The sequence below is a fragment of the Sesamum indicum genome, linkage group LG2 (genome assembly GCF_000512975.1).
Source record: "Sesamum indicum cultivar Zhongzhi No. 13 linkage group LG2, S_indicum_v1.0, whole genome shotgun sequence".
Taxonomy (NCBI): domain Eukaryota; kingdom Viridiplantae; phylum Streptophyta; class Magnoliopsida; order Lamiales; family Pedaliaceae; genus Sesamum; species Sesamum indicum.
The window spans coordinates 3,506,061-3,522,307 of NC_026146.1; the positions used below are offsets into that span (position 1 = coordinate 3,506,061).

Consider the following 16,247-nt stretch of genomic DNA (forward strand, 5'->3'; position numbering starts at 1 on the left):
AAAAATACAGGAAGATAAATCGCTACTTGTTATTTCATAAAGGGGTAATTTGCTCATTTATGATATCACAATAGGGTTACTTATATTTTTTCTAATTTTAATATCTCATTTTGTTAACGATTCATCTTAATAGTATAAAATCATAAGGCTCCTTCCCACAAGATTTAAACTTGATCGAATAATATATTGTATAACGGGATACCGTATGAATCGAACCCCAAATCATGTTAATCTATGATTAAATAAATATTTTGTACTGAAATTTATTTAATTCATTTTTGTATAAATTAAAAGTTAATATAACCTTTTGAAACATAACAAGGAGAAAAAGATAATACTTTCAGATAAAATAAATAATTTTAAAGGAGAAAATATAAGAAAATTGGAGTAGAATAAAAAAAATTAAAATTAAATAAATATAAATAACTAAGCATAAATTTAGTTTTCCTAGTTGGATATAATGGGAATAATAGAAGTAATTAAAAGGGTGAAAAGATAAATAAAATTATTAAGAGAGTATAGATATAATAAATTATAATTAACTCTCAAGAAATTAGATTCTCACTTATGTGATGACTAAAACTAAATTTACATGAATTTCGGAATTGCTTTGCTTTGAAAAAAATAATTTCTTTATAATATACTATTTATTAGAACATTCGTAATGTTCAAATTTAAAAATCGAGTCAATTCATAAATAATTCAAACCAATAAATATCTTTAAACGAGACAAAAAGACAAAAAATTATTATAAAAATAGACGTACACCCACATTCATAAAACTCGAACTTACAGCCTTTTAATCATGAAGTATATCAAAATATGCGTTTCTTTGAGACTTAATTAACTCGGTTCTTAATTTTTCTCACCAAATTTTACTAATCGATGATATAATTTATTTATTTATTTTACGACATAAAAAGGGAAAATGAAGTAAGATCAAATATTTGATCATCATTCACCCTAAGGAAATTAACTATTGCCTATAATTTTATTGACTATAGATTGAAATTATGGTAAATAAATATTATTCATCATGAACAAATAAAAATTTATACAAAAACATAGATTATCCATTATAAAAATTATTTTTGTCATGATTATAAGATATTTTTCGCCATACTTGCAGAAAAACACAGCCAACAACGCATGGCCATGGTCAACAACTATTTATAACGATTATTAAATTTTAACTATGATAATTAATCATAGTTAAATATTAAATTTCTTCTAGCGATCCTAGTCCGATTTACTTTCTTATTTTATTTATTTTACGACATATATAAGGTGTCCCAACTTTTTGGTAGATATTTTTGATGAATTTAATAATAAACTAAATATTTATATTATCATAAGAAAAAAAAATTCTCAATGTTTGATCATGTTGACCACTTTGTCACTATATTATAAGGTAAAATATGAGAATTATTCTTATATATTGGCCCTAATAGGTTATATATTTTGACTTAAAACAAGATTTGATTCTCTTGTCTTTGTAAGATCCTTGGCTTGATTTATGTTAATATGACTTTGTTTAGCCCTTAAAATTCGTTAAGGTTACATTTGGATGGCTGAATTTGAATTTGAGATAATAATTTGTAATAATGATTTCAAATGATCCTCTATAAAAAGAATTAAAATACAATATAGAGACTGATCCTACTCTAAATATGCGACCTCGACTGGTAGATCGAACGCGGCCATGTATCCTTCCAAGATCGAGTAATTGGATCCTGAGGATAAAAACACGAACGTGAGGCTCGTCTGGTGCATCCGCGACAATGACCCTCCGATGCTCAAGTTAGAGTTGTTCGAGGTAACAATGTGCGAGCTGATGATGTAGGTCGAAAATATTAAAGAACAATTACCTCATTAAATGGGGTGTCGGGGTATTTAAAACTCCAAGTGTGTACGGTGGTTTGAACCACATGTCACCATCTGGGTGATTGCGTTTCAGATCCGACGGCTCTTAATAAGTTGGGTCTTCCTTTTCCGGGGCGGGTTCCTTTCTACCCGATTGAGTGGGGCGTGGATCTTGCTCTAAATAATTACATAAATACCCTTCATTAAGGACATTTTGGTAAATTTAGGGTACTCCCCATCAGAGACGACTCGCGTTTGTATGATCGAGTGTGTTAGTATATTTTGTGAGTTTTTCAGTCTTTATTTATAGCAGTTTGTCTCAACGTTTGAATTATGAGCAAATATAGTAAAGTTTTTCACAAGTTTGAGCACTATAAATTCTTTACTTTTTTTTAATACATTAACTTAGTTCTCGTTCAATTTTAATTCACTAATTATGATAACTATTATATTTTATACACTATATGGAAAAATACTTCAATTAAGTACTTTGGTGGCTGATTTTTTTCAATTTTCATAGGAATCGTTTCAATTTGGGGATTTTTTTTATCCCACTTGGCATTAAAGTCTGACGTGGCAGATGAGCTCGATGTATTTCTTGAGTAATTATATTTTTTAGTGCACAAATTTTGTCCATGGTTAATTTGTTTCATGTGGCACTAAAGAATAACTCGACACTTGAAATGGATATTTTTTCTCTCTTTTCTCCCGCATAAACACTTATATAAATAATTATAATTATAATTTTATAAATACTTATAAATTATAAAAATAATTAGTATTTTAAATAATTATAGAATATATAGATAAAAAGTACATAAAATTATAGATATTATTTTATATTATTATAGATGATTATTTTATTTAATTATAAAATTACAGATAAACATATGTAAAATTTTAATTTACAAAAAGTACATAAATTTATAGGTAATTATAAATACTTATAAATTATAAAAAATTAAATTCTTATTTATATCATATAATGCATAAAATTATAAAACTGAAAATTTTTATTTTTATAAATAATTATAGATTATGAAATAGAAAATTATTATTTTGTATAATATAAATTTATATAAAAAAATAAATTTTCATTCAATTGGCTGAAAAATTGAATCCAAAACTCTAAATTGAACCTAATTTGAGCATTTTTCAAATGTAATGCATAAAATGCGATAATTATCATAATTAGTGGATCAAAATTGAACAAGAGCCAAGATAATAGACCAATTTTTTTTTTCCCTTTTTTATATGAAAAATTATATTTTTGATACCACAATACATGGCCCATCACATTTTTAGTCTCATGATTGCAAAATACCTTCAAGAGGTACCACAATTTAGCCTTCCCCTACACTTTTGGACCACCGTTTATTTGCAAAACGGTAAGTGCACCTGACTGTTAAATTAGGCTTATTTGCGTGCAGAACCTTATTTTTTAAACCTGTAGGAAGTGGATCGGTTCGAGAATATGCGCAGCAAGAGTGCAAATAAAAGAAAGAAATAACGGAATAATTAAAATTTCAAGTCGACCAAAGGGTGTGCCCTTGGTGGTTCTCGAATGAGGATTAAAATAAATAAGCACCGACACACACTAGGCTATAAATAAATATAAACGAACAAAGAGCAGCATATAACGTAAATGGTTATTACCTTTTTGTGTTTTGTTTCAATCGGCAAATCAGTTTACTTCCTATGTGTTCACCCTACGCTCTAAATTAGAAATGATCCACACTAGAGAAAATCAAAATCCATTTAGAAGAAAATAATCAAAGAGAACTACACTATGAGTCAGTGTTATTCTCTTTATCAAAAGTCTTTATAACTCTATACTTGATCGTAGATCAAAGACAACAAGAGAAAGTGTGAAAATGTGAGAGAGGGAAAAATGCATGCTAAGGCCAAGAGGGGTTATATATTGTTTGTATGGGAGAGTAAAATGTGTCTACATACATTCTACTGATCAATCCCACACGACAAACTCCCTCCTACATGGTATGACCCAATATATGTCATAGGGGTGGATCAGTTAATTTTGATCTAATTTTTCACGTACACTTATTTTTATAAATATTATTCTTAAATGAATAAATTTACAAGTTCTATAAAATATAAAATTTATATTTATCTATTTAAATGTTATTGACTCGATTAGACGTTGGATTCATTTAAAATAATAATTTTCGTTCATGAAGTAATAATCATATAAGTATTATAAGATGGTATTTAATATAATTAACAATAATTTATGCTATATTTGTGCTTCATACATATTACTTTGTCCAGTTTATTTATCTTTAAGAATTGGTTGGCTTATATACTTATATTGGTATATTTTGTTCTTAATTTTTTAAATTATATATTTAGAATTAATATATTCGAAACTATTTTTGTAAGTTTGTTTTTTAGTGAATAACTTTTAAATTTAGAAGAAATTTATATCTCACTTGAAATTCATGTTGACGTAATTTGCAATACCATCTTAAATATTTTATTTTCGTACATTTCTTAAAAAATATAGAAAAATATATTTTTATAAAATAAATTAAAATTAATAAATATAACTCATTAAAATAATGATAAAAATTGGTACCAAATTAAATTCAAATAATTTTAACGAGTTCAGATTTTTATAGAAATATCATAAGAGAAAAATATACCTCATTTGAAATTAAAGTTGACATTTATAATATCTTTTAAATTTCTTTTCTGGATGTAATTTGAATAAGAAAATATATTTTTTTATTTTAAGTTCTCTTAGAAAAAATAATTTTTTTTTTTCTGATAATATAAAATAAAATTAATAATATGACTTAAATTAATTTAAAAAAAACAATTACATAAATTAGTTCTTCAAAGTAGAGTTCCTCTTTTTGCAATGTCATCTGACTTGTGCAGATTCAATCCTTCGATGATACTCTCTCTCCTCTTTCTCTCTCTAAATCCAATCGCTTACATTTAGTCTTTGATCTGTGCTCCAATTTTCATGCACATTCTAATGATGAAGCTAAAACGTTAACTTGTTTTCATTTCTTAGCTAAGAAATGGATATGTCAGGAAAATCTGCAAGACTTTGAATGTGCAAAATAATTGTGGTCTAAATCCACATTAGGCTCAGTCCAGTTCTCCCGGCCATTTAATGGCTTGCTCCTTTATATACATGTTTCTTGGCCTCTGGCCTTCAGACGAAAAAATATCCTCTACAGTCTTCTTCTTCCCTTCTCTCTGAAAAACCCTAATTATCTAAAGCTTTTTTGGCTCTGCTTTCGTGGCCTTAGATAAGAGCCTCTGTGGTCTTTTGGTTTGATCATGTGCCTTTTTGGCCATGGTTAACCTAGCCTATGTGGTTGAGTCTACAAGCCTTAGTGGCTAGCCTCTGTGGCTTTTGGGTTCTCAAGCATTTGAGTGTCTTGGGTTGATGGCCTTTGTGGTTGGCAACGTTCCACGTGCGAGGGATGTTCTTTTCATCGAGTTGTTGCAACTTGTAAGCCCCCACATTCACAACCTTTATCATCTTGTAGGGGTCTTCCCACTTCGGATCCAACTTTCCAATGGGACCAGAAGCATTGGCTTTCCGCATCACTAAATCTCTTAGTTGAGAATTTCTCGGCTTGACTTTTGCTTTATACGCTTTAACCATTTTGGCTTTGTACATAGTGGCCAAGACTATGACTCTCTCTCTGGCCTTTTCGATAAAGTCTAGGTTCATTTTCAATCCTTGCTCGTTGGAGTTCGGGTTGTAATGTTTCACTTGCCAACTAAGTTCTCCTATTTTTGCCGGCGCTATGGCCTTCGTCTTATAAGATAAGTTGAATGGGGATTCTCCCATAGTGGTCCTCGGCGTTGTTCGATACGCTCATAAAACACTAGGGAGCTCATCTACCCATGCCCCTTTGGCGGTTCCCAATCGAGTTTTTAAGTGCTGAAGGATTGTGCGGTTGGTGACCTCCGTTTGCCCATTTGCTTGGGGATTACTAACTGAAGTGAAGAATGTTTGATCGCCAGTCCCTTGCACCAGTCCTTAAGTTTATTCCCCGAAAACTGAGTCCCATTGTCAGATACTAGGGCGCGGGGATTGCCAAAAAGGTATATGATGTTCTTCCATAGGAACTTGATCACTTCTTTCTCTGATATCTTGGCCAACAGCTCGACTTCTACCCACTTTGTAAAATAGTCAACCGCGATGATCAATAACTTTCTCTGTCCTGCGGCTTGTGAAAAAGGTTCGACTAGATCCAAATTCCACTGATCAAAAGGGTAAGGACTTTCAAGGGGCTGCATTAACACTTTCTGTTGGTTATTAATGTTTGCATGTTCTTGACATGTTCGACATCACCTTACCAACTCATGCACGTTGGGGAGCATTGTTAGCCAAACGAATCTGCCTCAAGGCCCTCCCCGCTATGGTTTTTCCTCCAAGATGGTTTCCGTAGATTCCCTCTTGTATCTCTTTTAGGACCTAATTCCCCGCTTCGGAGTTAGGCATTTTAGAAAGGGTTGCGAGAAATCACATTTATATAATTCTTCGTCGATCATGTGTCCTTAATTGTAAAATTAAACTCAAAATATATATATATTTTTTTTGTTGAATAAAATGACAGCCAAACATGTCCTTATATAGGGCAAAAGACAATTTTCGTCCCACAGCTATAGGCCATTTTCGTTTTAGTCCCGTAAGTATCTAGGGTTTCAATTTGGTCCCGTAAAACTGAAAAATTCGCAATTTCAGTCCAAATTTCGCCGGAAAATTTTGTGGGTCGCCGGAAAAAGTCACATGCGATGCATGTGACTTTTAAAATTGGGGGCTCGATCTTGATTGGCTGGAGAAGCTGATGTGGCGCATACGTGGAAATTAAAAAAAAAATGACGAAAATCGAGCTCGCGACCGTCGGCAAAGGCGAAGGATGGCTTTCGTCAAATCTTTGCACAGAGGTGACCAAAATCGATGGGACTGGTCTCAAAAGATTCGCCAGAACGAGAGGCGTTCAACGATGGTATTCCGAGCAGGTGGTTCGTTCAGACGAAGGAGAATACACCAGCGGAAGGTGCAGTCGCGGGGGACGACGATCGAGATCTTCAAAACGATGGATCTTTGCACCTAGTTGATGAAAATGGATGAGACTAGTCCCATTAAAACCGCAGTGAGGAGACGAATCCAATGGTACCAATCCGCGATCGTGGGTCGTCCTATCGCCGGCGAATCGACAGGAATTGTCCGCGGCGGTCAATTTCAAAGCCCAGTCGCTGTCGTGGTGGGATCTCAAAATTGGTTGAGGGGTTTTGTTCTCCTTGATATGGGGAATTGAATGGTATATGTGGTGGCCAGAAATTCCAAGTAACGGCGGGCGGAATTGAAGAGAGAAGGTGGCGGCGACTGGCGGGCGATTTTTAATCCACGTCAGTCGTTTTTTTTTTTTTTTTAATTTCCACGTATGCGCCACATATGTGCCACATCAGCTTCTCCAGCCAATCAGGATCGAGCCCCCAATTTTAAAAGTCACATGCATCGCATGTGACTTTTTCCGGCGACCCACAAAATTTTCCGGCGAAATTTGGACTGAAATTGCGAATTTTTCAGTTTTACGGGATCAAATTGAAACCCTAGATACTTACGGGACTAAAACGAAAATGGCCTATAGTTGTGGGACGAAAATTATCTTTTGCCCCCTTATATATACAAGATTTCACTTAATTTTTCCTCCAAAATTGAAACAAACGGTCAAACTAATGGTGGTTATAAAAATTAAAAATTTTAGATATCAAATTTGAAAACTTGAAGACCTCGGTATTAAAATTAAAAAAGAGATATCTTTGAGTATGAAAAATGAAATTATTCCTTTTAAAGATCGAACCAAACTTTTGTAGAGGATACTGAACCAAAATTTTAGTTCCATATTTGGTACAATTTTTTTCTTTTTCATTGGATTCTGATTTTGGGTACTCGTTAACCTTACAGTACCGAATACTGATTTTTCTTCAAAAAACATTATATATCTAAATGTATAATAAATAAACACATATAATAAATATATACCAAAATATATTATATATACATATATAATAACTAAATATATATAAATATTAAATACACAGTATTTAAAAAAAATAATTTTAATAAGCCCTAAATGATAAATCTAATCTTCTTCATCACAAATTCACATATCACAATTCATTTATCAAACTGTCATATGTAATATATTGGATTGTATTTGGATATTTTGAATATAAATTGTATTGATGTAAAAATTTATTAGTAGTTGATTTATGTGTTGGGTAACTTGGGCTTTGTATAACTGTATTTTTAGTTTTGTAATAATATTTTTGGATGTGATTGCATGTGTTGGAATTATAACTGGTTTATGATGTCTTCATAAGTTTATATTTTTCATGTTTTTTGACACGTAAATTTGGAATTTTGATTTATAGGATCTTTTTAATTTTTTTTTTGGGGTTTTTTGGTCATTTATCGAATCGAACCGAACCCGAATTTTGATTAACCGAAATTCAATTCCAAAATGCGCACACCAATCCTAGTTAAAACGTCCTTAGAACTCATGTTGGTAAGTTGTAAGAAAATCATAGTTTGTTCCATGGATTGTTTGATGGAGTCATTGCATCTTAGAGGCAAAGTTGTATGTCTGTCTTGTTAATATCTTACATATCTCTTTCTGGGAGTTTGATGTGGTTTATTGATAAAGCAACCATGCCTGGATACACTAACAAGGACTGTCGATTGTATTCTTGATCATGAGACCACCAACAGGGGTGGTCAAAGAATGGAGTTTTTGCCATGGCAGCAACTAGAAATTTCTATACTATTGATTCTGATTCTGGCATTTCTTTGCTTCTTAAGTAAAAGCAGATCATGTAAACCAAAGACGGACAGTTGGGGCCAGACACGAGCTCGTCTAACCCCTGTAACGACAATTGCCGTTCAGATGCGCAAGCTGTAGCATGCAGGCAATTTGAGGTTTTGGCAAAAGGGGTCTAATTTGTATCTCATTGTCAACATCTCTTACATTAATATAATTCTTAATTTTTTTGATGTAAGTCTTAAGGTCATGATGAGCATGACCTGTTTAAAGTTGTTATTACAGTATTACAGGGAATTGAGCAATGAGAGGTGGGTAAACATGGCCATCAACCAGAGATTGATGATTCTGTGACTTCACATGGTTTGTGCTCCTTTCTCCTCAGAGATGAGATCGTTTAACCGACGCAGCAGCAAGTCGAAGTCGTCTTGGCTCCTAAGGAGGCTGAGACGTACATAACGATCATCAGACTCAAACAAGCTTCCCTCGCGGCCTATGATCTTAGCTGCCCGGAGGACTGCCCTGCAGTTTGAGTCTTCTTCCCTCTCACATTTTAACCATGCATATGCTGTCATTGACATGAACATCATTTTTTAACGTAATGATACATCAGAATGATTTCTATTCTATAACCAAACAAGTAGAAGAGAAAAGGAAAGATCACCGGGAGACGGTCCTCTGACTTCCTCAAAGAAGTTGCAGAACCGAGGAGGGATTTCTTGGATCGTAAAACGGTTAGACCTCGACACAATCTCGCTTAGTTTCTCCCATCTGTTGCTCATTGTTTTATATGCAAAATGAAAAATTTTTTGGCCATGAATTGCTCTGAGAAGCTGCAGAGCTCTGAGTTGAGTATCCTTTGAGGTTCCCAGTTCTGCTATCTGTATGTAGTTCATCATGTTTTCATACACTTGCTTGTCCTTTACCAAAGCCCATCTGGTCAAGAGAAAAATGGATCAATATGTCTAGCCACTGATCTGATGTTCATTATTTGCTCATCTGTAAAATACTTGTGGCTGATTGGAATAAGGAAGACAAATTGGTCAATAGCAGAACAACTTAATTGACTATTGCAAACCTTGTTCTTGCATTTTGTGGGTGTTCGGCTAAACTTGTTTAAAACATCTTATAAGTTCGTGCATCTTATTATACAATGTTTGTAATGCTTATAAAATATTTCTAGGAGCTTATAAGCTCACTTAAACACTCTCCTAATACCATAGTTTATATTATATTATGTAGTAATAAATTAAATGATTAATTATATTTTGCCATCTGAACTATCGTTTTTATACTTTAGCATCTATTCCGGCTTATCACCGGCAGTTTGTTCAGGGTTCCATATTCAATGATGGCAACCAAACACGAGGGTTGCGCTTGTTGTGAGACTTAACCCAACACCTCTCGGCACGAGCTGACGACAACCATGCACCACTTGTGTCCGCGTTCCTGAAGGCACCCCTCTCTTTCAAGAGGATTCGCGGCATGCCAAGCCTTGGTGCCCAGATCGTTACACCTTTCGTGCGGGTCGGAACTTACCCGACAAGGAATTTCAAACTTTTTTTTTGTATCAATTTAACATCTGAACTTTATGAAATTTTGCACTTTGCCATTTATAACTTTTTTCAATCAAGTTTTTAATTGAAAAAACATCACATGCAGTGTACTTGTGATACTTAAGGATGTGATGTGATACTTTCCACATATGCACAACATATAATGTTTTTCCAACAGAAAAATCAACAAAAAAAATATAATATATGACAAAGTACAAATTTCACAAAGTTGAAATGGTAAATTGTTACAAAAAAGAGTTTCGATGAAAAAGTATAAAAACGGGCATTGTTAAGATGACAAAATGAATTTTACCCTAAATTAAAACCCAAAGATGTCATTTATACCCCAACCCTTTGAGAAGTGCCTAGTAATATGAGGTAGTTTAATATGTACAATAACAAATGCTTGTTGGTATACTTATTAGTGAACTTTTTCTATTACAAAGTAAGAGGGGATTTAACTTTATGTGTAACCTCGTTAAGGAATGCTTACCACAAAGAATGATATTATATCAAAATGTGATGAGAAAGTGATAATTACCCAAATCTGCTTCCAGCATGGCCAGTGAGTTTTGAAATTGTGAAAATCATTAGATCTTCATCTGCTGGAGCTGGAATGGCTGTGTAATGAGGCCAGTAATAAGCATGATCATATATAGCCTTCACATGGGGCCCCTGCAAAACACCATTTCTCAACTGTGCATCTGGATTGTTTGGTGAAGTCACAAACTCTATCACTTCTGCACCATCACCAGAGGTATTTTTCAGCTCTGATGCATCGCCCTGGAACCCAAACCACGCCGTTTGAAAGAAATCTGTTTGCACCCTGTAAGTCTGCACGTATGAATTTTCATGCGCCTAAGTTCCTCACTTGATTAATAAACGATGGGGGTAATTACACCGACACCTCCTAAACTCTCAACATATTATGAATAGTCCGTCAAGTTTGGAAAATGGACCGACACTTACTTCAGACGTGTTCCTATATCGTGTAAGTATGTCTTTTTGGTCATATGCCTCAACTTTAGGGGAGTTGGTGTAATTATTTCATAAACTTGAGTGAAGATTTTGATAGTTTGGGACGATACCGGGTAGTAAGGGGCTTGAGCTACAATCTTTGCAGGCGACGAAAGATTCATAGAAAGGGCAAAAACTGCTGCAGAGAGGAGCTGAGTGGATCCAGTTCCGTAGACTATGTATTTGCCTTCTGTGACAGCGTTCTTGGCTATGGAATGGACTCTACGAATGTGATTTTCGAGCTCTTGTGATATGAAAGAAGAGCCTGGAAATGCGTAGCTCATTCTGTGCCATCCTGATATCAGGACTGCACTTCCAGCAGGATTTTGCATCCAAAACGGCTCCAAGAACAACGGATCACCACTGCATTCACAAAATTCAATTGTTTGGTATAGTTTTAAGCATGAAGTAGAGATCATACGTAAGCATTAAGCATGTCGTCGTGAAATAAAGCCTTCGTTTATGTCGTATTTAGAGTAAAATCTTTTAGATAATTACATAGACATATCCTAAGATTTCTTGCATGGTTGTAACTTGTTAAACTTCACGCATTACAGTCATGTCTTACATTAGAGAATCCATTGAAGATAGATTGATAAGATTAGTGACAAAATGAACATGCTGTTCATAAGTGCAACAATTGTACAAGTCAAAACATTATTTTTTAAAACTTGATGGACTAATGCACAAATCTTGGAAAATGTCTATATAGCTATGATCAACAATCTTTAAGTAAAAAAACTCATAGTTTAATGTATTCATATTAAATGTTCTATTTTCAAACTGTAATTTCTCGATAAAATAAGATGATCATTTAACATGATATTAAACTAGACAAGAGGTATTGGGCTCGAATCTCGTTGACCCCATTTATTTCATAAACGGGGGCAAAAAGTTTCAAGCCCAGAACCTCATGTTTAGCTTGATTTTAGTACCATATTAGACCCCATCTAATTTAAACAGTTAAATGTCATAAAGAAAAATTATTTAATATTAATATCTTAACAATATAACCAATCAAATTTCTAGATTGAATCTGCTTATTCTGTCGCGTTCATGAGACCTCAATTTTACCGTTTCGACAGCCTTGTTGCCGAGTTTGGAGTTTGAGAGAGAGATAGAGAGAGAGTTACCCATCAGCATCAGCAGCACAATCAGGAGAAAAGAGAGAGCAGTGAGGTCCTCCGTAGCATGTATTACACTCACAAACAGGCTTCCCATCCACCACAACTCCATCCAAATAAGCTCTTCCATGCCCAGAACAAGAAATCAACGCCACAGCTTCTGCTTCTGCTGCAGCTTCTTCAGCCCAACTACTCAGCCTCTGCTTCTTCCACTCATCACCGACATAAAAATTCCTCACAAGAAAGATATTAAGAGCAACAGAAGCCAAAAGGCACACAGCACACAACCCGATCATCATTGTCAACTCTCCCTCTTCTACTACTTTTCCACTATAATTCACTTTTTCTTTGTCCCACTCAAAAAACAAATGCAAGTGTTGCTACTATTACATAAAATAAGATTATAGTACACATGTGACGTTGGTCATAAAAATCTAGCTTGTAATGGCATAATTACACTTTTGATCCTCGTATATTGCCACAAATTCGTTTTTAGTTTCTGAACATATTGAAATTTTATTTAAGTCCTTTAATTTTTAAAATATTAATAGTTTCGGTCCTTAAGCCTAATTAATGATCATTTTGCTGTTTAAATAATAAATATAGTCCAACTATCTTTTTTCTATGCTCGTGATCAGGCCTAGCATGCTTTTAGAAATAAAATTATGTCTCGATAAATTCATATATACCTTTCTTTGACCGTCTTGTTTCTGGGGTATTCAACAATGAATATCAATAATGATTTCGTTAGGTTATGATAAAAAGAATTTTAAATAATCATTAATTTTATGTTTTTTTAAATTTTTATGAAAATATTAGTTTCAGTTGTTTTATAAATATTAGGTCTAAATATTTATAATTTTGTAAAAAATAATAGATAATTATCTAAATTTTTACCACTGAAAAGAAATTATACATGTAATTATTACTATAGCAACAAAAAATAATAATAATTTTTCAAAAAATTAAAAAAAATTATATTTTTGAATTTAAATTTAGAGAGCGTAAATATAATTTACCCTATATAAAATTTGAAATAACCCTTAGTTGAGAGGAGGGCCGGCCGCCAGGTACAGCCACTTCTGTCTATATATGCTAAAAAATAGTGAGAGATAGTGACATAATTCTACTATATATGTTAAATTTAATTAAGGAGAATAGTTAAACTTAATTTTCTTGACCTACCAGCAGGTGATGTATGATATGATTCTACTCTCTCTCTCTCTCTATATATATATATATAATAAAATAAAAAAAGCATAGCAAAAATTTGACCGCACCATAGGGTTGAAGGATCTTAAAAAAAAATTCTAAAATTATCGAAGGACTAGCCCTGCAAAATAGAGGTTAGCACTCCCGGATCAAAAGAGAAATAAAAGAAAAACTTGAAATAAGTGAGAAGAATGGTGAGATATAATATGAGAGTGATAAATATTAGTGTAGTGCAAAATATAAGTTTGAAATATCCTGAAAATTGAGAAAGAATGGTGCAAGAAAGTGAGAGTTTGAGAATAAGTGTGATGTTGAAGACGTGCCCCAGAAACTTGCACAAGACCCCTATTTATAGGCTTGTACAGAATTAGAATTGGATACGAGGTAAATTGCTGAGTGTCGTACGACAAAAGCTCTTCGAATTAGATTTCATCCGCAACAAACCATTATAAATTTGGATAAGTATTGATTGAGATATATGAGCTGGACGAAACTCTGCCAAATCTGCCTACAATTTCAGGAGTTAGTTATTCATAGACTTTCCAGCTCATTTATGCCCGATTTATCTGGAACCACCTGGAAATATTTTAAGGTGATGTTTACAAATGTGTTAGCAAGCTATATGATCCTCCCAGCTGTGTAGTGATGTGCCGGCTGGAGTGGTTTGCTTCTTGGGCCTGCCAGTTTTCTAACTAGCAGGTAAACCTGTGAGCCTTTCTTCCCTGCTGATGGGATCTTATCTATCCTGTTGACAAAGCAGTTGGGCTCTTAACCAGCTAGACTAGTATGCCTAGCTTGTGGCTTGGTCCAATAATTTTAGGGGGCATCATCACGACTTCCGCTCCAAGAGTACAAATCGTAGAGTTGAACTGCTGGAGTAGGTAAGATGTCTTGCAAAAAAAGAGAGTAAGTTTCCTATTTGTCAGCAGTCGAATCCCATTGAGTATCCTAAGTAATGCTGGTTGACTAAAGGATTCTAGCTGGAGAGTTCTTTCCATCATGTTTTATCCCACCTGCAGGTTAAAAAATATCTAATAAATGTCTTAAAATGACATTCTCTCCTTTGTTTTTGCCCATGAAGCTAGGGTGTCCTCTAACCTTTCGATTTTCATAGGTTTCTTCTTTTCCTCTATTATCATGTCGCTTTATTTTCTCTTTTAGGCAAGTTCCTTTGTTCTTTCTGAAAGTTTTAATCATGTCTGAAGAGGAAGTAGATGAGCGAGTAGTAGAAGATTTCCTGATTGATCTCGCAGCTCTCTCTGATACTTTTAACTTGGATCCTCAGGGGGCAACAGGAAAGAGGAGGTGAGTAGTAGGAAAAGAATTTCTAGAGAAGAGTTGGAAAGGAGGAAGACGAGGATTTATTAGTTGCCTCTTGTACCGAATCATAGAGAGTTTATTGTTCCTACGTGAAGGAGGAAAATATAAATTATCTTAGATCTAAGTTTGGCATACCTGGAGATTTTTTTATTAGAATCCCTGTTTTTAACAAATGCCCTGATTGGCCCCTTAAGGGTTTTATATGCTTTTGTGTAGCCCAATTAGAAGCTGGTTTGTAATTTCCTATCCCTCCACTTTTTGCTGAAGTATCTGCTTTATTTCAAGTGCCTTAAAGCTTTCAATATAATCGTTGGTTTTCATATTTTAGAGCGAAATTTGGGGGAAGATCCTACTACTGCTCAATTTCACTCTTTCTTTATGCTGAAGAAAGCTAAGTCCTGGTCTATTTTACTTTACTTCTTGGGGAGATGCTCACTTTCTGTTGAATTTGATTTTCAAATACAGAAACTCACAGATTGAAGAGGTAGTGAATGGCCTTATTATTTCTCCTCATCATGGCCATTATCTCATTGCCAACACCCTTTTCAATTGCCTTGAAATGCATTAACTTCAATTTTGAATGTAATGCTGCAGTTTTGTTCAAAATCAACCTCCCATTGCATTTGATTGAGATGAAACAACAATTTTTATTCAAAATCAGATTTCGGTTTTTGAATGGGAATTCATGGCCATCAATTTGTCTTCATTGCCATGTTTAATTGCTGGTTTTTGGAAGCCTATATAAAGGCTTGCATTCTTTCATTTGAGAACACACACAACAATTATTTTTCCAACAATCTTGAAGAAAATATACAGGTTTTGAAAAATCGGATTTTGTGTTGGAACTGTTGTAGAAAATGCTATTTTTCCAAAAGCATTTTTGAAATATTACTTTTAGTTTCCTAAAGTACTAAAAGATGGCCGAGCCGATTTCTGTTGCAATTCCGATCACACAAAAGGTCGACTTGACCGGTTTACCGGACAAGTTTTCGGGCCAATTTTTCAAACACTGGCAACAACGAATGAAAATTTGGTTGACGATGAAAGGACTTTTGTCAGTGATTCAGGTGATCAGACCTGAACCTACTGATACCGATCCCAAAACTGTTGAGATAGCGCAGTGGACAGAAAGGGATCAAATAGGCAGAGGAGCGATTTTGTGACGATGAAATTTGTCAGTGATTCAGGTGATCAGACCTGAACCTACTGATACCGATCCCAAAACTGTTGAGATAGCGCAGCGCAGTGAAAGGGATCAAATAGGCAGAGGAGCGATTTTGTCAGCCCTGTCAAATACGCTCTTCGATGTCTATTGTTCTGATTCTTACACTGCTAAGTCT

General features: G+C 34.0%; 1 protein-coding gene across 1 annotated transcript; it reads right to left on the bottom strand.

Moving 5' to 3' along the window:
• On the bottom strand, nucleotides 8,858-12,740 carry LOC105178755 (tryptophan aminotransferase-related protein 4-like). The gene is made up of 5 exons (XM_011102301.2): nucleotides 12,385-12,740; nucleotides 11,323-11,614; nucleotides 10,776-11,068; nucleotides 9,343-9,614; nucleotides 8,858-9,246 (listed from the first exon to the last, which is right to left on the bottom strand). Exons 1-5 carry the CDS (start codon nucleotides 12,672-12,674, stop codon nucleotides 9,035-9,037), a joined length of 1,359 nt encoding a protein of 452 aa, XP_011100603.1. The 5' UTR covers nucleotides 12,675-12,740; the 3' UTR covers nucleotides 8,858-9,034.

What these genes read in the sequence shown, in the direction of transcription:
- LOC105178755 (XM_011102301.2), bottom strand. Translation starts at nt 12,674, where the DNA reads ATGATGATCGGGTTGTGTGCTGTGTGCCTTTTGGCTTCTGTTGCTCTT. An exon ending in CTCAAGCCCCTTACTACCCG is followed by an intron (nt 11,069 to 11,322) that starts GTATCGTCCCAA and finishes TCATACGTGCAG; the next exon opens with ACTTACAGGGTGCAAACAGA. An exon ending in AGTCAGAGGACCGTCTCCCG is followed by an intron (nt 9,247 to 9,342) that starts GTGATCTTTCCT and finishes TGTCAATGACAG; the next exon opens with CATATGCATGGTTAAAATGT.